At 41.6% G+C, this 26,182-nt stretch overlaps 3 protein-coding genes across 3 annotated transcripts in view; 1 reads left to right on the forward strand and 2 right to left on the reverse strand.

Moving 5' to 3' along the window:
* Positions 1-240: 240 nt before the first annotated feature.
* bcl2l10 (BCL2 like 10) lies at positions 241-6,104 on the reverse strand. Its single transcript, XM_080729630.1, has 3 exons — positions 6,006-6,104; positions 3,412-3,942; positions 241-1,301 (listed from the first exon to the last, which is right to left on the reverse strand). The coding sequence occupies exons 2-3, from the start codon at positions 3,937-3,939 to the stop codon at positions 1,179-1,181; spliced, it is 651 nt and encodes a 216-aa protein (XP_080585756.1). The 5' UTR covers positions 3,940-3,942; positions 6,006-6,104; the 3' UTR covers positions 241-1,178.
* A 6,669-nt stretch (positions 6,105-12,773) lies between these two features.
* On the forward strand, positions 12,774-13,535 carry LOC308288711 (ribosome-recycling factor, mitochondrial-like; the record flags this gene model as incomplete). The annotated part of the gene is made up of 1 exon (XM_080730181.1): positions 12,774-13,535. One exon carries the CDS (start codon positions 12,774-12,776, stop codon positions 13,533-13,535), a length of 762 nt encoding a protein of 253 aa, XP_080586307.1.
* Positions 13,536-15,822: 2,287 nt separating this feature from the next.
* The window catches only part of gnb5b (guanine nucleotide binding protein (G protein), beta 5b), a gene marked incomplete at its 5' end in the record, with an annotated part of 17,520 nt that continues 7,160 nt past the window's right edge, over positions 15,823-26,182 (reverse strand). Inside the window, 7 exons of the mRNA XM_080729558.1 lie at positions 15,823-15,925; positions 17,280-17,446; positions 18,897-18,993; positions 21,870-21,918; positions 22,334-22,425; positions 22,788-22,931; positions 26,127-26,182. The exon at positions 26,127-26,182 is cut by the window's right edge and continues 77 nt beyond it. Of these exons, the coding sequence (XP_080585684.1) occupies positions 15,914-15,925; positions 17,280-17,446; positions 18,897-18,993; positions 21,870-21,918; positions 22,334-22,425; positions 22,788-22,931; positions 26,127-26,182 (617 nt within the window). The 3' untranslated portion in view covers positions 15,823-15,913. The remainder of the gene's footprint in view (positions 15,926-17,279; positions 17,447-18,896; positions 18,994-21,869; positions 21,919-22,333; positions 22,426-22,787; positions 22,932-26,126) is intronic.

Here is a 26,182-nt window from a genome sequence, read left to right on the forward strand (position 1 = left end):
GAAATAGCAGTGGCGATACCAACAGTCCCATCTCAAAGCACACGCCGTCATTTCTTTAACCCCATTTTATATTTTGGCTATTCTAAATAACAGATCTACAAGCTGACTATATATCGCACGCTGTGAGCTCGTAGTTCAGCCATTTTCAAATGAGCTAAATCAGCTAGCTTGTAGATCAGCCATTTAAAAAAAAGAGTAAGTAAGTAAGACCCAGTAAGACAACCATAATTTCAATTTTTTTTTATTATAAAAACAAAACAAAAAAGTGACATAAATAAATAAGTAAAACAATGTAAAAATATAATGCTTCAAGGAGAACTGTGGGTCGAGAAAAAAAAATGCCATAGCAAGGATTTGTTCTTAAGAGCAAAACGTTTCAATTCAGAGATTGGTCCCCATTTCTCTTTTTCTGTAGAAACTAAAGAAACATGAACTGGTAGCACCGCTGTCAGGTCAGCCACGCTGAGGTCACACAGCTACGACGACCACGTAAACCAAAAGAGATTTCACATAAATGTTGGGCAGGCCAGAGAAGAATGACATTTAAATAACTGAATCAGCCACGGGTCAACTGGTAGAAATGGCCACTGTTCCCAATTTAATTTCATATAAATATAATATATTAATTTATACGTTTTTCCACTAGAATGGCTCTATAGCACATAACACAACTCAGGTCAACGTGTGATGTCAAAGGCAGCCGACAAAAGTCAAAACAAAGACATGAACTAAAAGGGAGTCGGCGAATAAGAACAAGTCACTTTTTTAGCTGCACGACTGAAAATACAAACTTTTTGACGGGGCGGCACAGTTGTGCTGTGCAGAAACCTGTGCTTTGACATGTCCAGGAAAGATATGCAAACTGATATCACTTACTCCCAACATTTGAGAAGGCATTCAGATCATTTTGTACAATCTTAAGGAAAGAGGGAGTAAGTACAGAACATCAGTCGGTTGGAATATGTGCAAACATTCATTTGATGACTTTTAATGATCCAAACCCTGAATTCCAAAAAAAGGATGCATCTTGTTTCAAACATGGTGACACCAGAATAAAACAAAAAAACTAAACAAAACTCTACTTAACTGGTGCGAAATGAAATGGAGCATGTGGATGTAGATGTAGACGTAGACGTGTGGCAGGGATGGCGGAGATGTTGGATGAAAGGACCCGTCCTCTAGCGCACCAATAGGAACGTGAGCCCAGCGATGCCCACACCGGCAGCAGCGAACAGAGCAGTCTTCATGGAGGAGTCGCTTTTCGCCTCTCTGGCACAACGAGAGAACTTACAGAACCCCTCCTGTAACACACAACACATACACACAGTTCACATTAGAACAACAAAATACTGGTGATTCACATCCTCTACAGAATAAACAGATATATCCATTGGTAGCCCAAGCCTACAAAATAGGCTATGTATAATCTCATGTGTTTGATTACCAGTAACCGTCTCATTTAAACACTTTCACCCTGGCATGACTATTTAAACATTTTCAATATTGTGAAAACTAAATTCCAAACATTTTCTGAAAACAAAAATGTCAATTCATTTAAAAAAAAGAATTGTGAAAGTAGCTTATCTACAAGTTCACAACATGTCGCACAAGTTTGCATTGGGAGCTGGTAGATCTGCCATTTCTGCCATTCATCGTACAACAAAGTATATAGAGCTTAAGAAAGAGGAATTACTTTGACAATAGGTGAAGTAAGGATATTAATATGAAAACCACCAGCGTGTATTCATGGAAGAGTGGGCCAGTTTGCATTGATAGTCAAGAAGACAAGTGAAAATCTTTCAGCATTTATTCATTATCTTTCATATATTTTGACTGACTTGAGACTGATCATTTCTGCTATGAAAGGACAGAGTGAAGTAACCGGGGACAGTGCTTCGTTTCTGCTGTATTTTCTTCTGTGTTTTTTCAGGGCAGAGGCCACATAGCAGGGAGAGCACCTGTTCACCAGGTGCTGCGCTGCTGTACAGCCCCTTGTTTTTCTACTCGTACCACTGAAACTCTTGAGTTTGGGCAAGCCAAATTCAAAGCACTGAAAGAGGCTTTGACTGTTACTACAAAGTCCATCTGGCAGAGGCAGTTGGATGTCTGTTTGGAAGCAGCTGCCAGTTGAAGGAGGGAGGGGTTTGTGTGTTTGTCTTTTTGGGGGGGCGGGGCCAGGGTGAGTCCATTCACAAAAGCTGCCATTGAGCCATAGCTTTGCTAATCTTTGTGAGGCCGGCTCTGTATCTGTCTCTCCCAGCATCTTATTAAAAGGCTACCCAGAGACATCATAACTTGACCCCAGGTGCGGTTTCAGCTAAATTATGGTTAAAATGAGTGGCACTCATGCAGGTATAAAATTAACTTTTGTCCTATTGATTCACAACAGATGAGTCACTCTTACAGTCACAAGACAGCCCTTGTTGTCCTACCGTTACAAATCCCCATCTGTGTCATATATCTAGATCAGACTGGCCTATGTAGAAGAGCAGTGTGGTTTGGTTTATGCCTCGTTACGGCATACTTGCATTCTCCAGATTCTTGGTTGATGCCGCTCTCTAATTCCTATAATCACAGCAGCCCACATGAGGCGCCTGAATGCTCCTCTCCTCTACAGAGTAGAATTTGACATTTTGTAATCCAGTCCAACTATGTAGACTTCACAGGCCTCGTTTGCACCTAGCAGCGAGATGTCTGAATCAACATTGAGACCAGACACACACACAATGGGCCATGCTTAAACACAGTTGTAAATACAACCCTATAAAAAATTGCAATTTGATTCAGCCAAACCACATGGTTTCCAAGAATAGTGGTAATCAGTTTCGTTTTCCAGCCTATCTTGGGTGTTTTGACACTTGGGATTGAAATGGCTTTCTATAATAAGACGAGATAAACGTGTCTCTTATCTCTAACAGCAAGTCTAAGCAGGGAGCCAAAAAACTCCAGGATGACGTCTACAAAAACTGTATGACTGACTGCTTATACTGTTCACACCGCATTATATTGTGAGCTTGTAGACATTTGAAACTTTTGAAAACCTTTCACCTACACTGTTTACATTAAGCTAAGCCAAGTCTCTCAGTCAGTTGACCACATCCCAGCATCCCCATTCTGGGCATTGGCATGTCATAATGTCATAACATTCAGATGAAATAGCCTACAGAATATACACGCTCACAACACATCGAATTTCAACATGCTGTAAACTAGTAGATCGGCAATTAGTTTTTTCGGCAAAGGGAACAACTCACGTGTTGTGGGAACGTGATCATGTAGATTGGCTATTCTCTCTATTAGGAAAATTTTACAGGTCTGAGGTCTTATGTGGTTAAGAAGCTGTGAAACTAGTCTAAATCCTAACTTTTGTGTTCTCATGGGTCAGTGTTGATGCAGTGTAAAAAGACCTACCCAGCCCTCATTCTCCAACAGCCAGTCTTTCTTCTCCTCTCCAAGGTAATCAGCTATGGTCTCAGCCAGCTTTCTGCAGCTTGCAGGCCCGAGGCCCAGTTCTTGCCCCTGCTTCCGGGCCCCAGTCCCGGCACCGGGCCCCAGTCCCGGTTCCCGCCCCTGCCCGAGGTCCAGCCCCGGCTTGGTGTCCTCCTCCTCCTCCTCCTGCTCCCTTAGCTGCCTGGCCAGCACCCCGGTAAAGGTGAAGAGGGACACCACCCTCCCCCAGTTCAACTGTCCGTCGCCCACCAGCTCCTCCATGACCTTGGCGAGGCTGGCGCAGGGGTCCGGCCCGCACTGGCACAGGAAGGTCTGTGCCAGCGATTGGAAGCGGACGTGGTGCTGCATCTCCATGTCCTGGGCCAGGCACCTCATGGCAGTGGCTGACTCGCTGGGAGGGGGAGGGGCTGTCGATGGCTGCCTCTCACTGCAGAGTGTCAGGTAGTCCTCTGCCAGAGCCAGGGTCTCTCTCCACAGCCGACATGACATTTTCTATTGCACACGAGCATGGAAATGATTATCAGTCGATTAAAAAGTTCCAGCCCTGATAATGGACAAACTTTCTAAAACCTGAGAATCCCTTTAAAGAGTCATGAAACCCAAAATCACTTTTTCTATAAATACTGTATATAATATATATTATATCAATGAGTCACTTGTGATAGGGAGCAATGATATGGTTCAATTTGTCCATGTCCATAGGCTTGTGGATTCAGAGATTTCGGCTGTCTCTGTAGCTATTTCTGTGTTCTTACAGTTTCTGAGTAGAAAATAAATATTTGGCGCCACTCATTACATATTTGCTCTCGGCGTACCATTAGTTGGGCGTATCTATTCACTCCTACATTTCAGAAACCACTCCTACATTTTATATTTCTTTTCATATTCTGAATTCTGACAAAACAAATAAAGAGGCAGGGTTTCTCGCACCTTTAAGTCCAATTCATACTAACCACACTGAATATCACGTACCCAAAAAATGGATAATCAACACAACTTTTTCATGCAGTATGAATGTAGCCTGGCGTTGCTCATACTAATTCCTCACTGCGTGTCTACCGCCAGGGGGTGGTGTTGTGCAGTCTGGTTTATTAACCAGGCTAGTATGAATGGGGCTTTATGGACATGACAAGGTTGACCCAAAGAATTAAGTTAAAGAAGATCCTAATAGGCTACTGAAGTGTGACGTCAAAACCACACCCCCTAGCCTAGGTCAGGAAGAAATGAATTGTCCCATTCACAAATCTCATTGACTTGAAAATAAATGAGTGAGCGTTCTATTAGGTGACTGACTGTATCATTTATGACATTTAGTTATATTTGATAGAATGTGTGTGCAGGGCTACAGGCTTGTATAGTTCTGCCTCTCTTTGGATAAGTACTTTGCCTGGACTAATTATTCTATTTTTGAAACACAGCTCATATAGTAAGTTAGCAACTGATTTTAACTGCCATTGACAACTGAATTTCCCCCACAAGATCTATAAAAAAAATCTACTACAGCATATTTTTACTAGTTGGGAAATTCCATGTCAATGAGTGACACACAAACATCTCAAACAGATTAGTTCCCTTTCCCCCCCCCCCCCCCCACTATAAAAACACTTGAGATGAAACCACAGCTAGGTGGTTTCAACATTCATGAACAGGACAGGAAACCACCTTTCTGGTGGCTGATGGACACCAAATTGTCAAACATCTCCAATTCCCCCATTTTGAAAATAGTGAAAATAGCAAGCCAATCTAAAAGTTCAGTGAGCTTGTATAGCCTAGATCTTCTTGCTAGTTTCAATATTTTCTCCACAAAGACGCATTGACAGCTTGTACATCTGTCATTTTTAATTGGATAAAAAAAAGTGGCTAACAGTAGCTTCAGTAACGTTTGTTGTAATCTCGCGATGTCAGAATTCTGTCTATCTATCGCTTTAAACTCACTCCGAATCGCGAGATTACGTTGGTTAACGTTTGCCTGTAGTGTGTAGTTCTATAATAAAACATCTCCGTGGCACTGGCAACTGGCCTTTTAACTATAAAATATAAAAATGTTCATACACTATATCTCCTTGTAACATCAGTTAACAGTCACCACCCATTGGTAGCAATTTAGCAACTCACCTTATTAAACTAGAAATACAAGCTCGATAATGAAGCTACCGCAAATGAATGCCATGCCATTTTAGCATTACTCAGTATACCAGCATTTAGTCAGCAATTACAGAATAAACTAGCAATGAATTATGAATAAGCACGAGTTTTTGTAGTTGCGTGGTGGTTTGGTTGGATGTGTGTTGCAGCAGCTGTCAGCAGTGTAATGGAGGTTTGTATTAAAAGAACAAGACACAAAGGACCAGACCGGGGGCTAAAGCGATGGGCGAGAAAAAATAGGCCTCCTGTCCTGTACAAAAATGTAAAGCATTATCTCGCTGTATTTTTTTAAACGCCTTAAAGAAAATCTTTGCGTCCAACAACGTTCTCTCCCCGCCAAGTGGACCTCCGTGAAACGCAAACGCCAGCCGTTTTCACATAGTAAAACATGAAAGAAAAGCTTCGCTCACCCTCCCAGCGATATCAGACTGCTGCTCTCTCCACGTACATACAGCGGAAGGAAAGGAAGGAAGGACGAGCTCACACACTGCAGCTGCACTGACGACAACACTCACTGCCACTGCCTTCTGCTCTGTCTGCATCCGCTGCATATTTATGCACAGGCTCCGCCCCCATGGGCACCCCCCCCAAAAAAACCTGCTATTCACAAGAAGGAATCTCAAACTTTTTCATATCAAATTGACACTTGTGATTTGAAAATATATGCCAGCGACCCGTAAGAGATTTTTTTTTTTTTTTTTTTTTTACAGCTCTAGCAGCAGTGATTCCCAACCATTTTAATTTCCCCCAAAGGACCCCCAGACCAGTTTGACAAGCATTAGACTATTGACCCCCATTTAATGCATTTCCATCTCTGAGACCCCAATTTATGTTGTAAAATCAATGCTAATTTTACTCTGAGAGTGTACAAATGGAACCAAATGGACCTGTCACTCTCTGAGTTACAGACCCATGGGGAACTATAATTTAGCTGGGGACCCCCTGGAACCCCCTCGATGTTCATAGATCTTTTCTTTTCACACTTGACAACAGTGGCTGACAACAGTTCTGCATTTATTTTAGTTATTTATTTTCTAGCTTGGTTCTCTTCTCATTTATTTTCATTAGGCTACATGTTGTCAAGGACCCCCATCTAAAAAGATTTGGTGGCAGGGACCCCCAGACAAGTTTTGTCATTATTTCCAAACTTTTTCCAAACATTTTGTGAACTTGAACAGGCCTATATAAAATATATTAACAAATATATGTTGGTACATCCTGGAACCTAGCTCTGGTCCACCTGGAACCCTGATCCCTGAACCTCACTTTGAGAACCATTGCTCTGTATTTAGTTCATATAATCTATAGAACAGATATAATGGGTTTATTTCCTGTTGCAGTGTTTGTGAATATCATTATCTATCACCATCATCAATATTTTGTGCAAATTCTTTAAGTGATGTGAGTGGTGATGTAATAATGTATTGTGCATGACATGTCCTGGATGTCTTGTTACATGTTATTTGATGCAACATGAGTCATGACTTGTGACACAGACAAAGTTTGCAAATGGATCTAATCAATCAATCAATCAATCAATCAATCAATCAATTAATCAATCAATCAATAAATCGATTAAGGAATGTTAATTTGTTATAAACTGCATAGTTGTAGAATCCAAAACAAAAACATGGCTGATGGCAGACTGCACAGTAAAATGTTCTGTAAAAAAAGCATGTATAAAGCATATCATTTGTTTTTTTGAGTAATAAATATGAGTAGGCTACATTGAATTTTGGGATAGCTGTACATAGCCTACAGGTAGCCTAGCCCTAGATGTAGGCTACTAACCAGCGGATGGATCCAAAACGATCTTCACGCTAACATGATCGAAGCAATTTAATTTACCGTATATAAACTTTATTCAGATTGAGAATATTTCAATATTTTAAACAGTTGTAAATCACTAGATACCATTTTCATGCCTGTCCTTTATTATGAATGTCTAAATTAAATTGAATAGATTGTGTTATAGTTCTATACAACTGTGTGTGTGTGTGTGTGTGTATGTGTGTGTGTGTGTGTGTGTGTGTGTGTGTGTGTGTGTGTGTGTGTGTGTGTGTGTGTGCGTGCGCGCGCGTGTGCATGTGCGTGTGTGTGTGTGTGTGAGGGAGCGTGTGCGTGTGCGTGTGCACGTGTGCGCGTGCGTGTGTGTGTGTACTTACGTGTGTGTGTGTGTGTGAGAGTGTGTGTGTCTGTGTGTGTGTGTGTGTGTGTGTGTGTGTGTGTGTGTGTGTGTGTGTGTGTGTGTGTGTGTGCGCGCGCGCGCGTGTGTGCGTGTGTTGCGCGCGTGTGCGTGCGTGTGCGTGCGCGTGCGTGTGTGTGCGTGTGTGTGTGTGTGTGTGTGTGTACTTACGTGTGTGTGTGTGTGTGTGTGTGTGTGTGTGTGTGTGTGTGTGTGTGTGTGTGTGTGTGTGTGTGTGTGTTGAACCCCAGTGAGGTGTTGTGCGACCCATGAGAACATTATTTACAGTACAGGGTACACAGTGTGCTCCCATTATTTCATAAACAATAATATTGTTGTCTGACCGTTCAGGGTTCTTAGGCCTACTAATATTCTGATATATTTTGAATTCCATATCGGTAAAAAAAAAAAAAAAAAAGTAAAGAACAAAGGAAATCGATTTGAAAGTTTTAAGTGAAATGGGGCAAATACCCAGGGGTCCTATACCAGTGTTGTGTTTTTTTATGTGGGGACTACGGATGGAAATTAGCTTCTAGCTAAATCTAAATGCGGCATGTTTACATGAGATCATTATTAGCTGGTTAATTACATTTTCATGTATGTGCATTAATGTGTATGTTCCTGTTAATTAAAGAAAGAAAGAGAAAGAAAGAAAGAAAGAAAGAAAGAAAGAAAGAAATAGGGGGAGGGGGCTATAGCCTACATTACAGTATATATAATCTTATGTTATTTTTGAGCGGTGGTCACACCGTCTCCATAGCGTGGCCGTGTGTGTAGGTATGTATGTTTGTTTGTTTGTTTGTATGTCTGTATGTAGCCTCAAGTGGTGTAGTACCTTTTATGACCACACATGTTAAGGGAGGGGCGCTGTTTTCAGGCCAGGCCAGGCACACACACACGCACACACACACGCACACACACACACACACACACACACACACACACACACGGGGGGGGGGGGGGGGGGGGGGAGGGGGGGGGGGAGAGATAAACCACCGCTCAGTTCACACGGGTGTGATTTTTATTATTATTATTATTAAGGTTTCTTTATTTTTTACATTCAAATAAATATCATGTACCGGTAAATAATGCAGGTTATAGAATGTAAATCCAGTATGATAAAATGCCTGCAGATGATATCTTAACCTACACAATGCCGAATTGTGAGCTTGTAGATTGCCTATTTGCAGCAAAGCGTTTTGGTGTAGAGAGAAACAAGAGTGGACCAAGTACAGTACCATCTCAGGTCAGGACAGATTTACTAACTAGACGTTTTAAGCTTTAAGTGGTTAATCTGCCCCTGTGGCTGTGGCTATGCTATGCCTTTGCTTTTGTTCAAGTTGAAAGCAAACAAGTGGGTCAATTAGATAATTAAATCAACCAAATTGACAAGCTTACCTCATTTTGGACTTTGTTCACCATTTACATATTCAGGCTTCCAAACAATCAATACTGTACCTGTGTACCCAGTGTTGGAAGAAGTAGCCTACTCAGATACGTATTGTAATTGAGTAGTTACTTTCCACTGTGTACCTGGGGAGCTCAATGTCTAGGCGCAGCTCATGAAAATGCTGATAACTAAAGATTTAAGGATTTATTTACCTTTATTTTTTACCAGGTGTGTGTGTGTGTGTGTGTGTGTGTGTGTGTGTGTGTGTGTGTGTGTGTGTGTGTGTGTGTGTGTGTGTGTGTGTGTGTGTGTGCGTGCGTGCGTGCGTGCGTGCGTGCGTGCGTGCGTGCGTGAGTGAGTGCCCCTGTGTGTACTTACTTCAGCTGCAGAAAAGTGTTCAGGTCTGTTTTTTGTGGCAGCTACAGTATAGGTGTCGGTGAATCAGGAGTTCATACGGTACTAGATTTGAGACCATAGTTTAAGTACCCTTGCATTAGAATTCTAGATTTAAGATGTTGGTTTGATAGTCCATTTGTTTAGAACTTAATCTATAACATTGATTGGAACTGGGGGAAACTGTCAGACTGTACAAAACTTACAAAAGCTCAAAACAAATTACCATATTTCTTTTTTTGTTTAATCTTCAGAGAAAGCAAAGTGTAAAAAAACAAATAATGGATGGGGGCAGGCAGGGAGAATTAAACACACAATGAAACGGACAACTCACCATCTCAATGCTGAGTGCCTGTCTCCTGGTCACAGCCCAAAGCCACATGTGCGTAACAGACAAGGACATGTGACACGTGATGTCACATATGCTTCAGGTGGAGGGGAAAGAGAAATTATAACGAAAGAGGACATGGACATGTGATGTCACATGCTTCATGTGGAAGGGAAAGGAAAAATTACTGACATCAGTCAACTCATTTTATTATAGCCATGAAATTATTATTGCTGTATCTGTATATTCTTCTTGATAAGGCCCCGCGGGTGTTTTTTACTAACACTGCACTTCAGGGGCAAAAGGGTTAGGCAAATGCAGGGGAGGAGGGGCAGGGGATGTGTGGGCCACACATCCCCTGCCCCTCCTCCCCTGCATTTGCCTGAGTCTCATGGCAGATGATGTCACATTGGTTCAGATTTCTATGAAAGAACAGAGTGACGTTGTAGAGCAAATTATATGTGGAAGTGAGAGCTGCAGAAAAGAGAGTAGTTCCATGACTGAGAGCGGAACGTCGCTGCAGCTCAGACACTTTGGTGGGTTTTTTTCTTGATGACTCTCATGATGTATTTTCAGAGACTGACGAGGCGGGGGATCTCTCTCAGAGTCAAGACCGAGACAAGATTAATTGGATCCTAATCCAGAAGGCCTTTCACTTTCTGGAAAGTTAGCACGCTGAAATAGCCTTGTTATTGTATCAATAAAAAAATAAAAGTTGGAAATCTTGTTTGAAATGACCAAACCTGCCTACTACCCATGATGTCACTGCATGGTGCTAGGCTTATGTAGGTTTCTGAACTGTCCACAGCCCACCTCTGAGACACAGAGTTAGTAGACAGAAATGCTAGGGACAACCAATTATATGAGCATAGGTTGAAAATGACTCAAGTGGTCCTTTAAGAGCTTTTTTGAATGTAATCCCCAAAACTCATTCACAAGAACCTCAATGACCTTCAGGCCCGGTGCTACGGGGGGGCCTGGGGGGCATTGAACCCTCAGTTGCAAGTTATACCCCCTCAGTTTATATTCTACGTAAAGTCAAGAAAATATCAAAAAACAACACAAATATTGGCTGAATATTATTATTGTCATAGAGATTACAATAGCAGTATTGAAACACAGTTTAATCTGCAATTTAAAATCACCTAAACCACAGCGGAGCAGCAGCGGCTGTTATTTCAGCTCCCAAAAACTGGCATCTGTTATAGGTATTATAGATAATAAAAAGAATGTTCGTTATTACTAGCCTATATAAAAAAGATGTGCCCCCTCACAATTTTCAAAAGCCCCCTTACTCATTTCATCCTGCAGCCGGCCCTGATGACCTTGAGGTTCTCTTTGAGAAATTCCGGTACGGGAGTCAACATTATGGGGATCCTTTTTTTGTTTTTTTGTTTTGGGGCTATTTAGTGAAGTAGGTAGACAAGAAAGGAGGAGAGATGTGATGCAACGCACTGTCAGGTTACTTTTGGGCTCTATTTTCGTCCATGCCCCTAATTCCTAAACCTTTTTGGTATTTTTATTATATTGATTGTTTTTAAATGTATTTCAAATAGCTGATCTACAAGCTCACAACGTGTCGATGTAGATCGGCTATTTGAAATATTTGTTAAATGTTTTTCAAAATAGTAAAAAAAAAAGGCGAAGAAGTTTAGGGATACAGGGTATAAGACATGGACGAAAATATATCTGTAGGTGCCATGACCGCAAGGTCAGCGGTTATGGGTATTAAAGGGAAACCGTTCTGATTTTGATTCTTTTCTCATATCTGCTATGAGGCCGATGTATCTTTGAATTTCAAACATTCCTATAACTAATCACTGTATTTTACTCTATGAATAAGTAGGATAGGCATCCACAAGCTTTCAGCTTCAGCCTATTCCTTTTGATCACATGTAACAATGACTAAGTGGATGTATGACTTGTAAAAATGTGAGTGATCAAATAAACTACACTAAACTAAACTAAACCTAAATCCCATTGTTCTGATGTAGACTCGGGGGTCATTTGCATAATGTGTGAATAAATACTTTGATAATAGAAGACTGAATTTCACCAGAGTTAGGGTTAGGGTGTAAGTGTGTACAGCCAGTACAGGTATGTGTGCGTGTTTGTGCCTGTGTGTGCCTGTGTGTGTGTGTGTGTGTGTGTGTGTGTGTGTGTGTGTGTGTGTGTGTGTGTGTGTGTGTGTGTGTGTGTGTGTGTGTGTGTGTGTGTGTGTGGAGGATTTTCAGCTTTGTATTCAAAGTCAGATATAACAAAAAAATACGCACGCACGCTAAATACACACGCACGCACGCACGCACGCACACACGCACGCACACACACACACACACACACACACACACACACACACACACACACACACACACACACACACACACAAGAACGCACGCACACACGCACACACACACGCACACAAACACAAACACACACTCTACATGGTGATGTGGATGCAGAACACTGATCCTTGATCTTTGACCATTGTCTAAAAACAAAACAGAGAAAAGTCTACTGTTAATCAATATTGGCCACATAAACACATGTATCACAACACTGACCATTCAGAACAACCACATCACTGTGATGTCACAGCACTGACCAATCAGAACAACCACATCACAGTGATGTCACAGCACTTACCAATCAGAACAACCACATCACAGTGATGTCAGAGCACTGGCTGTATAATGTACTTTATAGGCATGAGCTTGTATTAAACTCTTATTGAGCGTTGAGCTCCTATACATCTGGTTATGTGTCCTCAGACCAGGCTCGAACCAAACGAACCTCCCTGTTGTGACAAGGTGAATGGGTGTCAAATTTGCTTCGTACCGAATGTTTAAAGATTTAAAGATTTAAATGTACATTTCATGTAAATAATGGCTATGAATAATTTGAATCTTCTGCAGTCAGTGCTATGCCGATCTCTGGTGCAACTGGCCAGGTGTCCAGGTAGTGCCAGCGCATCTCTGCTGTGCCACCAGACTACTAGCACCCCTGACATCTGCACCAGGTCCTACGCAACGAGGAAGGCCAAAGACAAGGTAAAAGGTCAGCCATCAAAGGTGACCATTAACTTTGCTCTGGTGGAGGACATCATCAGTCTTGATGAAGTGAAGGGCGACATGATGGCTGTACTCGACACGTTTAGAGATGACATCAGTCGAAACCTCAGCATTCGAACCTCACCAGGAGCACTGGACCACATTGTGGTGACCACTAAAGATGGGAGGTTCCCCCTCAACCAGCTGGGTCAGATCTCCATGAGATCTACACAGCTCCTAGTTGTCAACATGACCAGCTTCCCTGAAGCCACAGCAGCTGCCACCCGTGCCCTGAGAGAGAATAGCATGAAACTTAACCCAGAGGTGGACGGGGCCATCATCAAGTTGCCCATTCCCAAGGTAACATGTGAGCACCGTGAGAACCTCACCAAGATGGCCAAGCAGTTCAGCAACAAGGCCAAGGACTCGTTGAGGAGAGTCCGTGCCGACGCTCTCTCACAAGTCAAGAAGGCCAAGGATGGGCAGTCAGAAGATACCGTACGACTGGTAGAAAAACAGCTCCAGCAAATGACGGATGGCTTTACAGCTGACATAGATAAACAGCTAGCAGGGAAGACCAAGGAGCTTTTAGCATAACTCCTCAACCCAATAACATGATAACTCTACACAAGTTTTGTTTCTTTTACTGTTCTGTCCAGACATTTTCACTGCCAATAGGTGTCCATCCACATGTTGCTGCAGATACACGTTAGATTAGAGCTTCATGCATGTGCTTATTTAACTAGGTAGATATTTGTATAGAAAGGCCTAACCAGGGACAGCAAATTAGCCTCAGCTGGAAACCCAGCCTTTATACAATGCAAAGGTTCATGTTTTTGAGCGGTGCAAACAGACTATTGTTCCAAAGGTTTCTGTAAACTTTTATTCCACCTAGAGTAAACCTGTTTTCAGTTTACTTCTCTGTAAACCCAGTTCAATAGACCTTTTATTGTCCCTTTTCTGATTGGACAATCACACAATATGTAATATAATAAATGGTCAAATATCCCAGAGGATTCCTCGCGACTCACGTCAGTGCAACCACACTTGTAATTTCCCGGAATTGCACCTTGTCCCTGTCAAATAATCATTATTATAGACAAAAACGCACCTGCGAAGTGAACAGTGCAAACACAACACACGTGCATCTCCATGTATGGGCCCTTCTGTCCGTGACGTAATCCCTGTGTCTTGTGTTACGAGACTAAGGTCATAGAAAGTACGCAGAGACCGGCATCACCACAGCTGATGTCATGGACAGAGCGGCCCATACAAGGAGATATGCACGTGTGTTGTGTTTGATGCCATGCGAAGTGTAATTTTTATTAGAATATACTGCATTAAATAACCAGCCGTTATCAACTTTTAGAAAATAAAGGTCTTCTATAGTAACCTGAGAGCAGAAGAGGGCAAAACATGCAGTGTGGAAACAGATAAATTCCACTGTTTATATTATTATTTTGAAAGCTACGATTTCGGTTAATTATTTCTCCTGATACAAAAATAAAGAAATAATAATAATCCAAACGAGTTTTGTGAATCATCATCAGATTTACTATTCTAACTTCGAATTTCTTCATAGACCTACATGCTTCCAATGAAACATAACAATGACAAATACATTATGTATTATTATTGTTAGTAGAAGGATGGATCCAATACTGAAAACCACAACCGAAACAAAATGATTTGAAAAGAACAAAATGGAAAAACAAATTGATTACTTCAAATATATTTTTATTGTCCTCTTGGTGTCACATTGGTGTGTGCACTGTGCAGTCAAGGAAATGATAATCAGAAACAATAAAAATCCATAGTTACTGTACATGAATGTGTCAAAACATACTGTAGTTCTACAGCACTGGTCTGGTGACACCAATGGGTCCTTGAAGGGGTTCCAGCCAGGCAGTTCAAAACATTTATGCCTTATTTATTTAAATTGTTTTGCCTATTCGAAAATAGCCAAACTACCAACTTTTGACCGTGAACAGTATATCGTCTGTTTTCTAAAAAAAAGAAGAGAGAGAGAGAAAAAAAAAAGTTTGAGAACCACTGTTCTACAGTATGAACAAAATGTGCTTTGTTAAACTGTCTTGCGTGTTTTCTTTTTTGCAGTCTTTAGAGGAACTGAGTATTGGCAGTGATTTAATGTACATAATGTACAAGACAAGAAGTACTTGTCTGCAATTAAACTACATTCCAGGGCAATAGACATGCTGCTGGAGGGTTACACTGTAGAGGTCATAACAAAAGTTTCACTCTGCCTTTTCTTAATGCACATCATCATCAACAAATAATGCCAATGGTGGACAGCAACTAAATACATTTACTTGAGGGGGGGTGCTTATGACTTTCACGCCACTACATTTCAAAGACAACTTGTATTTATATTTCACAGGACCTATGAGACCCAAACAAAAATACATTATAGTTTATTTGTTTATTGTTTGTTAGTTTTGGGGGGGTTTCTACATTTCTATACAGTATTGATAATAAAAAGAAAATATGCTTTGTACTTTTGAATACAATTAATATTTGACCAGGAATATCTAGGTTTTGACTCAAGTACTGGGGTTGAGTACTGTGTCCACCAGTGAATACTGCTAATAGAATAACACTTTTTTTTGTTTTTTATTGAGCTAACAATAACAAACATTAGGAATACAAACTCGTCGAAAGACCATTCATGTTCATTCAAATGAGTACAGTAGCTTCCACGTGCCAAACCTACGTTGCACAGATAAACTGAGGACCCCCTGTAGTAACTCTGAGGACCCCCTATTGAAGGCCCTTGTACTGAGATCATGGTCCGAGGTGAGCTACAGTAGCTGTGTGCATGTGTAGTGTGTGAGTTCATGATGATGACTAAAGGGACGGCAACACATTCTTACAGCAGTGTTCATTTCAGGGTCAGCATTCTGAACCCCTCTTCTTAGCCCTATTCCAGACCATGGATGAAAGTGGTCCTCACAGCTTCAGGCCCAGATCTATAGAAGACAAGAGAACAGGACAGGACAGGACAGTGGATGAGTTTATGTCATGAATAAAACTGTTTGACTATTTGAAGAAAAAAGAAGCACCTTCATTTGATCTGTACGGAGCCCTCTAGTGGACATTGGAGAAAAAAAAAGGAAAAAAAAGCTATTTCGTGGCCACAAATTACTATGTCGTGGCCACGAATTACTATTTCGTGCCCACGAATTACTATTTCGTGGCCACAAAATAATTAATTCATGGCCACGAAATAGCATTAATCGAGGGAACGATTAAATGTTTTCGTGGGCACGAATAAAGCGGAAGTCTCGGTAGGACCGTCCTGGGTGCTGGAACGCCGGTGGAGTGGAGAGCATATAGATTACTCTAGTCTGGAGAGCAGTACTGCAGTAACCAGAGACGAGCGAGCTGAAGTGGACCACCTCACGTGTAAGTTTGGAGTTGATCATTATTAACTTAGTAGTTTGTGAAAGTAGGCTGTTCCAAAACAGAACCATAATAGCAGCCGTGACTGTTTGAAGTCTGTTTGAGCCGTGTTTATATTAGCACAATGCAGCTAGCTAGCAAGCTAGTCAGGCCAGTAGTTGCGTTCTGAGGAATCCACAGTGAATTACCCAATCGTGCAGGTACTGTTGTGAATCTAAAACAACACTTTCTTCTCCCCTTAAATCATTTTAATTAAATGCCGTGCCTGTTTGAACAGTGTTAATGTTAGCATTAGTGAATGCTAAATGCAGCTAGCTATCCAGGCCAGTGTATAGCAGGGATATTTTTTATTGATCAAAATCAATAAAACCACACATTTTGCTGTCATATCATAGCATATTCATAACTGTGCAACAAATGAGTGGTCCATTCTGCTGCATTTTAAATGTAACCACTGAGCGCTGCAGAAGTGTGACGTTAACTTGTTAACTAATGATAACGTTTAACGCAATTGCAAAATGAATTTGCGATCTCATGTGAATCTACAAGCTCACAATGTGTACAAACAATCTACAACATCACAACTTAGCACGGCAGCTATGATCATCAGTGTATTTTGGATTCATGTCAATTAGTGTTTTCAGATATTTAACCACTTGAACCATCTATACTTAATAAACGGACCTTTGACCTTTTACTCTGTACTTAGTCTGCTCTTTTTCCTCTCTACACCAAACCTCTTTGCCGAATATAGCCGATCTACATGTTGTGAGCTTGTAGATCTGCTATTTTTGTCTACAGTTCTCAGAATATGTAGGGTTCAAGTTGTTAATATAAAAGGATTGGAAGATTTGGAGGACCCGTCCCGGACCCCCTGTTGAAGACCCCCGCTCTACATGAAACATGCAAACCATGGCTCACTCTCAGAGTGTTGTCCCAGGAGGCTGTGCAGAACGCAGTGCCATCTGGTGACGCTTTGAGGGAACTGACGCGGTTCTCGTGACCGAACAGGATGGAGACGCGGGTTCCCTTCAGCACGTCCCAGGCGTTCACAGTGTAGTCGTTGTAGCCAGCAAACAGCAGGCGTCCTGGTGGGGACATGACACAAGAGAGGGAGGAAATATGAAAAATTGGGTTTATTCCAATACTCCATACACTTCTTGAATTAAGAAAACCTGGTTGATCTTATCATTAATACGCTTTCTTTTCATAATCCTTTATTTGCTCTTTGATCTTTTGTTAATAACGCACAGCAGCAAAAGGAAACAGCCCTGCACAGTGCACAGGTCCAATTTTGACAACCCACATATTACTTATCCCTCTGAACCAATAAGAGCAGTGTCCTCTTACTGCTCTGAACCAATGAGAGCAGTGTCCTCTTACTGCTCTGAACCAATCAGAGCAGTGTCCTCTTACTGCTCTGAACCAATGAGAGCAGTGTCCTCTTACTGCTCTGAACCAATGAGAGCAGTATTCCCTTACTGCTCTGAACCAATGAGAGCAGTGTCCTCTTACTTCTCTGAACCAATAAGAGCAGTGTTTCCTTACTGCTCTGAACCAATGAGAGCAGTGTCCTCTTACTTCTCTGAACCAATAAGAGCAGTGTTTCCTTACTGCTCTGAACCAATGAGAGCAGTGTTCCCTTACTGCTCTGAACCAATGAGGGTAGTGTTCCCTTACTGCTCTGAACCAATGAGGGCAGTGTCTTCTTACTTCTCTGAACCAATAAGAGCAGTGTTCCCTTACAGCTCTGAACCAATAAGAGCAGTGTTCCCTTACTGCTCTGAACCAATGAGGGTAGTGTTCCCTTACTGCTCTGAACCAATGAGGGTAGTGTTCCCTTACTGCTCTGAACCAATGAGGGTAGTGTTCCGTTACTGCTCTGAACCAATGAGGGTAGTGTTCCCTTACTGCTCTGAACCAATAAGAGCAGTGTTCCCTTACTACTCTGAACCAATGAGGGTAGTGTTCCCTTACTACTCTGAACCAATAAGAGCAGTGTTCCCTTACTACTCTGAACCAATAAGAGCAGTGTTCCCTTACTACTCTGAACCAATAAGAGCAGTGTTTCCTTACTGCTCTGAACCAATGAGGGTAGTGTTCCCTTACTACTCTGAACCAATAAGAGCAGTGTTCCCTTACTGCTCTGAACCAATAAGAGCAGTGTTTCCTTACTGCTCTGAACCAATGAGAGCAGTGTTCCCTTACTGCTCTGAACCAATGAGAGCAGTGTTCCCTTACTGCTCTGAACCAATGAGAGCAGTGTTCCCTTACTGCTCTGAACCAATGAGAGCAGTGTTCCCTTACTGCTCTGAACCAATGAGAGCAGTGTTCCCTTACTGCTCTGAACCAATAAGAGCAGTGTTTCCTTACTGCTCTGAACCAATGAGAGCAGTGTTCCCTTACTGCTCTGAACCAATAAGAGCAGTGTTTCCTTACTGCTCTGAACCAATGAGAGCAGTGTTCCCTTACTGCTCTGAACCAATAAGCTCAGTGTTTCCTTACTGCTCTGAACCAATAAGAGCAGTGTTCCCTTACCACTCTGAGAGAAGTCCACACTTGTAGCACCGAAAATGATGCTGTCCTTCTGGTAGATGGCGACCTCGCGGTCAGCACGCAGGTCATAGAGACGACACTGAAACACACACACACACACACACACACACACACACACACACACACACACACACACACACACACACACACACACACACACACACACACACACACAGTTGTCATTATGCAAGTCGCATCGACTATGCAAGTCAAAGCTCACCGTATCATTAAGGACAGTCACGACTCACCACCCTTTGCGTCAATTCCTAACCTCAGCAAGGTCGACAACTTCACCATCAAAGTGGGTGACAATGTAATAACAAGAAAAGACAAAACCTACTTGGGTTGCATCTTAGAGGCAAATCTTTCCAGTGAGAAAATTACTAAGGTAATCAAAATAAATCAACCATAAATAAATCTTACAGCGGATGCCTCGCTGGTTGGAAAAAATAAATTGAAGACTCTGACAGGAGCAATCATTGATCCCCACTTTGACTATGCAGTCCATGTATGGTACCGCGATACCTCAAAGGCCCTAAAAACAAACAGCCCAAAACAAACTAATTAACCTTAACCTTCCATCTTGGGCTCACCTCACTGCTAATCACTTTCAAAGCGTGGGGCGGCTCACGGTACCCGACAGAGTACAACATCTTGCGATGGGCAATGGTGTACAAGATACACTACACGACTAAGATACCCATGTACCTGACAAAATACTTCCAAAACGCATTAAAGGGTGGGGGCATTCATTCCCTATTTACATCGTTCCCGAGTCGGCCGGTCCTCGACTAGATGCTCGGCCGCCCGTCAGGCAAATACAGGGATCTCCATATATGAGCATAAAATGGACGCAGACAGACAGATATCTCCATATATGGGCATAAATGGACACAAGCAAACAGATGGTCAAAACGGGTCCTATGACAACAGGTATAATGGGGTTTGCATTAAAGGGCGGGGCATTCATTCCCTATTTACATCGTTCCCGAGTTGGCCAGGTCGCCAACTAGACGCTCGGCCGCGGCCGAGCTTCTAGTACTATAAATACATTTCCTAATTAGGTGTTGTTGTTTTTTGCCAAAGGCAACTAGGAACTAACAAAGGTTTTTCCTGCTTTACTAGACTTCTCTGTTGGCACAGTTACCTACAGTACTGCAGTGTAGACAGTTGAATTAATAATAACACAACAAGATAGAGCATGTGTGAAGCTCTAACGTTAGTTCAATTATAAAGACTCATCATGGAAGCAAGCATATGAATGGAGAACTAAATAAACTTTACTGATACACTAATGCTTTTCAGATCCATGTCTGAATGTTACTTTTGTCTGTTTTAAGCTTGGCATTTTTCTTTCCAGTTACTTGATGGGCCATTTGATTTGAATGAACTTGCCCTGTAAAATATTAAATGCCTGTACATTGTACAGTGTAAAGTTTCCCACATGGAGTTGTAAAAACACCCAAAACTCTAAAAAGAATATTACAACTATACTATACTTTGTTTTTTTACGACAAGGGTTCATATTTTAGATAGTCATTAGAGAAAACAAAAGATGAGTGTTAAAATGTTTTAATTTACTTCTTTTTATTGTTTTAGTCATTTTAAAGATTTAGATTTCCATGCATGCCCCCAGGTTGGGGGCATGCATGCAAGTGGCTAAATATGTCTTTTTAGACACAATAACATAAGCCCGTTCCCAAGATGCACCGCAATCCTTCATGGGCAGATGTGACTTGGAGGCTGGTGTAAATGGTAACAAAGAAATTGCCAGCTTATTGTGTCTAAAAAGACATATTTAGCCAGTTGTACACATGCCCCCGCCCACTGAAATCAAAATACTAAAATCTTTAAAACAATCGAAAGCAGTAAATGAAAACATTTTAACACTCATCTTTTCTTTTCTCTAATTACAATCTAAAATATGAACCTTTGTTGTAAAAAAACTAAGTTGTCCTTTAAGTGTCACTAAGGCAGTGGTTCTCAACCTGTGGGCCAGGGCCCACTGGTGGGGAAGTTGGCCCCCAAATACAGTATATTCGTATTCTTTTAAAACCTTGGAAAAAAACAAAACAAAAATAATTTATACAACATTAGTTCCATTGATCCAAGCCAGAGCACAATCGATTGATTCATCATTAAGATAAACACACCCATCTGACCTCTTAAGATGGCAGCTGAGATAAAGGCTGCCGTGCAAAAACTTTTTCAATTTTCAAGTGTGCTCTGATCCAGAAAAGGTTGAGAACCACTGCTCTAAAAAGGAAGTCTGTGATCTTTGACCCGTGTAATCAGAGTCAGTCAAAACAATGCGGCTCTGGGTCCATGTGATTAAAACATGACTGAAAACATGTTGACATGACAAAGCAGGGACATCAGCAGCAGGTCAGCCAGTTCACTGTCTTATCTCTACCCAGTCCTTATTGTCATTCTTCAGTCTACCATCTAATAAAGTAAACAAGCTTAAAAAAACATAAGGGAAAAAGGTATAGATCAGGAGTCTTCAACGTTTTCAGGCCAAGGACCCCTTAGCTGAGAGAGATGAAGCAGGGAACCCAGATTCCATATTGTTTCATCGTTTGACAGCACAATCATTAGTGTATTTGGGATTCATGTAAATTTGTGTTATCAGATATGTAACCACTTAAACCGTCAATACTTAATAAACTTCACCTTTCACTGTACTTAGTCTGCTCTTTTTCCCCCTCTACACCAAACCTCTTTGCCGAAAATAGCCGATCTACAAGCTCGTTGTGAGCTTGTAGATCTGCTATTTTTGGCTAAAGTACGCAGAATATGGACGTTAGCGTTCAAGTGGTTAATATAAAAACTGAGAAAAAATAATTCTATCCCACAAAGATTTGAAGGACCCCCTGTAGTAACTCTGAGGACCCCTAGGGGTCCCGGGTCCCCTGTTGAAGACCCCTGGTATAGATAAACACTGGCAGAACTCACTGTTGCGTCATCAGAGGCAGAGGCAAAAGCATCTCCACTGGGGTAGTACCTGAACACAAAAAAAACAAGTATACCTTAAGAAATGTCAAACTTTATTATACACAAAACACTACAATGTTCACAGATGAAGAAATAAATAAACATGTATGTCTATTCACTTCATAACGTCCCGTTCAGCATGTCAGAGTACAAGAGAGCGTTACGTGAATGAGAGCAGATGGCCTCGAGTTCAAACTGACAAGCCGTGGCGGATAGAATCACAAAAAAACAAAATGTAAAGATATTTCTAGAGTTAACAGTATGGTAACAAGACTGAAAAATATGTATTTTCAAAGTAAAAGAGAAATACTGTGCAGGGGTTTGTAAAAGAGATATAGGAGTGAAGATGGAGATCATTTGGGGTAAGATCTGAATTTAACTTCAAAGCTACAATCAGTACGTTTCATGTCCCTTGTCTCCCTCACCTGACATTGTTGACATCAGAGTCATGGGTCTCGAAGGCCTGAACGTTCTGGCCAGAGCGCATGTCCCACACGATGCATCTCTTATCACAGCCCTGAGAAGCAAATACATTTTTTTTTCATACATATTGTAACAAAATTATTCACAAGAGCTTAATAATAATTACACTTGAAGACAGGATATTTGTTTTTCTTCCATTTCCTGAAAAGTAACGGTTTTGGACATTCCAACAGCGACAATATCATAAATGATATGACTTTTCTCTTGTTTACACAATGCTGTATATACGTTCCCCATTTTCAACCGTTTTTATTATATTTTGACACTTGCTTTGGCAATGTAAACATACCGTATGTTTTCTCATGCCAATAACGCTCCTTTGAATTGAATTGTATTGATAGAGAGAGCATCCATCATTGTTCACACTCACACACACACACACACACACTTCCTCACCCCAGACACAAAGGTGTTGCCGGTCTCAGAGGGGGCGAGGTGCAGGGACAGCACATCAGCTGTGTGACCATGGAAACTCTGCAGCAGCTGAGAGCTCTCCACGTCCCACAAGGCACATGTTCCGTCACCGCTGGAGGTCAGGATCTGGAACACACACACACACACACACACACGCACACGCACACACGCAGAAACACGCACACACAAACTCACTTGTAAACTTAAGTTGCATTACTAGTAAGTAGGCTAACACCGACATCAGTGTCTTGCCCAAGGACACTTGGATATGTGGACAGGGGGAGCCAGGATTCAAACCACCAACCCACAGAACATTGGACAACCTGCTCAATATCCTGAGCCACAGCCGCCCCAGGACTCCTAGCCTTTCGCTAATATGAAGTATGGCGATACTAATGCAATATTGCAATATTTCATGTAAAATGTATGTAGGCCTATATAAAAGCCGGTGTAAAATATTGTACTATTTTTCAATCCATGTAGTGTGTAGACAGTGTAGATAGTGATATTTTAGCAGGTAATAAATTCCTGTCATCTATTCTAGTTTGGAGAAAATAGTGATAAAGTATGATGCTGCCCCTCAGTGGTGAACAGAGGGAAGTGCAGGTCACAGTAGGACATTCCAGATAATGAACATTAAACAACTGTATCAGCTTGTGTCACATTATCGAATAATAACCATACATATTCTACATTGTGGTTGGACAAATTGTGAGCCTGTAACTATTTTTTGTTTTATTATTATACTTTTTCTATTAACCCATTTAGAGCTGAGGCCGATTCTAAAAAACGCCTTCTAAATCCTAACCTAAGTTTTCTGAAAACAAAAATTACTACACAAATAAATTACAAAGATCAATGTTGCTATATAGGCCTACTGTATACAGCAACAACTACACCTAAAGAGGTTCCCGGATTGAAAGGTATTTAATAAACATATTGTTGTTCCCGACTAAATCGGTTAAAAAGAAAAAACTAAAGAAAAAGCTAAATTGCAATATTTGACCCCCAATAACGATTATTATTATATCATTTTATCAGTCATCCTTTTTTTAATAATCAATTTAATCAATTAGGTGGATTATCTGCTGCACACCTAGAGTTGAAAGCTGAGCTCAAACCTCTATCTACTCGTCCATTATAAGACACTGGTCATCTGACGGTCTAAAATGGAAAGAACAAGACCTGTGCGTTCCCCATGTGTAAGCGCTGTGAGATTTTGACAAATATTGGGACATAAGGAGTACTTTTAAGTGTACTTTGATGCCATTCACTCAAGTACAATTTTTAATATGGGACTTTTAATGGTAACAGAGTATTTCTACACTGTGGTAGTGCAACTTCAGTTAAAAGAGTACGTCTCCCACCACTGAGAGCACTTTGTGGTATATATTACAGTACTGTATGCAGTGTCCACACCACACGCACACCATGTATGCACTCACAGTTACAGAGTAAAGCTTTCCACTGATAGAGACCATACACGCACGCACGCACGCACGTACGCACGCACGCACGCACGCACGCACACACACACACACACACACTATAAAGGTCATAGGTGAGCACTTCAACAGACACAATCACATTGCTGACACATACATGCAGGCATGAGCCTATACTAACAGTCTTGTTGGCTGCTGGTGAATTAGAGGGTATAGACACACAAATGCGCGCGTGCACACACACACACGTGCACACATCCACGCATGAACACACACACACACACACACACTGTGCCAAAAGGAGTTGTCTCGTCCCTGAACGAGACAACAAGGGGTTCACTTGTACAGCACTACGTGCATGCTGCCTGCCCTCTGAATGACCCTAGTCCATACGTCACCCCGTAGCTCAGAGAGAGAGAGAGAATGGCACGAGCTGGTTGCATTGATTTCCATTCTACTCTGAAACATAAAAAGGGTGTGTGTGTGTGTGTGTGTGTGTGTGTGTGTGTGTGTGTGTGTGTGTGTGTGTGTGACATACAGTATGGGAAAGAAATCCTATTTGTGTATGCTCGTATAGCCATGCATGCAGTATGTGATTGTGAGTGTGAATGCACACACGATAACGTGTGTCTGTGTGTGTGTGTGTGTGTGTGTGTGTGTGTGTGTGTGTGTGTGTGTGTGTGTGTGTGTGTGTGTGTGTGTGTGTGTTAAATACTGTGGCCTCAGGTCACAGCATGCTCCACTCATTGTCAGATAAAAGCCACTCTGTGTCTATTAATACCCCCACAATGAGGGACCATCAGTCCGTCACAGTGTCAAGTCCCCTGCTCCTCGCCCCCTCCCCTGGGGGTCTGCTCCTCTGCCCCGCTGAAGACCTGACGCCACTGAATTATTCACACCCCATAATACAGTATTGTATATGCGAGTTGGGGTTTTGTGTGAAGACCTTCAAGTGGTTTAACTCCAGTTCCAGATTTGTACATTCTAGAGTCAGACTGATATATTGGTTTGACTGATAATATCGGCCATTATCCTTTTTTGTATGTGCTATTATACAGCCAATGTGTCCCAATTTCTAACCACTACAATACAAGCACACAATTCATCACAATTCACAGACGTGCAACACATTGTGAGCTTGTATATTGGCTCATGCCCCCCCCCCCCCAAAAAAAAAGAAAAAAACTTAAGTGGGTTTAAGTTATTTGTATTTACTAACTTACTATACTGTAAGTCAAATGTTCTCAAATAGAAACTTTAATCTTCAAATTAAAAAAAAAATGATTTTTTTTAATTGATTTAATACAAAATATGGCTCAAATCATGGGTAATTGGTGGTCTAGGACAGTGGTTCTCAAACTTGGGGTCGGGACCCCAAGTGGGGTCCCCAAATTATTTTGTGGGGTCCCCAGATGATTAGCTTAATGTAAGAAAAAAACTCTCACTCAACGGTAAATAAACCAACATAAGTGTATACAGGGTATCTGCACATTTATAAAGTGACAATTTAAGGATTTTCAAGACCGTTTTAATACCAAACTGGCCAAACTGTCAAATATTAAATAAGCAAGAGGCGAACATTGTGAAAATAGCAGATCTACATGCTCACAACGCCTCGCAGTGCGAGTAAATCTGCTATTTTCACAATATTTAACTGTGGAACCAAGTCACATTAAATGTAATACCTACAATTCCAATTGCTTGTCAGGGTGGGGGTCCCCAGTTCATATACAGTATGTTTATTTTGGGGGTCACGGCCTAAGAAGGTTTGAGAACTCCTAGTCTAGGTCAGGACTCTCCATAATTTGGATTGGCAGCAGGCCTATACATCTGGCATCGATCGGGCTCTGTTCCTGATTGGTCCATAGCTTCTTACCTGCATGTCGGAGTTGGTGAAGCTGCAAGCTGATAGGTAGTTGGTGTGCATAGCAA

Source organism: Nannobrachium achirus, assembly GCF_963921795.1.
Source record: "Nannobrachium achirus genome assembly, chromosome: 7".
Taxonomy (NCBI): Eukaryota; Metazoa; Chordata; class Actinopteri; order Myctophiformes; family Myctophidae; genus Nannobrachium; species Nannobrachium achirus.

What these genes read in the sequence shown, in the direction of transcription:
- bcl2l10 (XM_080729630.1), bottom strand. Translation starts at nt 3,939, where the DNA reads ATGTCATGTCGGCTGTGGAGAGAGACCCTGGCTCTGGCAGAGGACTAC. An exon ending in TGTTGGAGAATGAGGGCTGG is followed by an intron (nt 1,302 to 3,411) that starts GTAGGTCTTTTT and finishes TGTGTGTTACAG; the next exon opens with GAGGGGTTCTGTAAGTTCTC.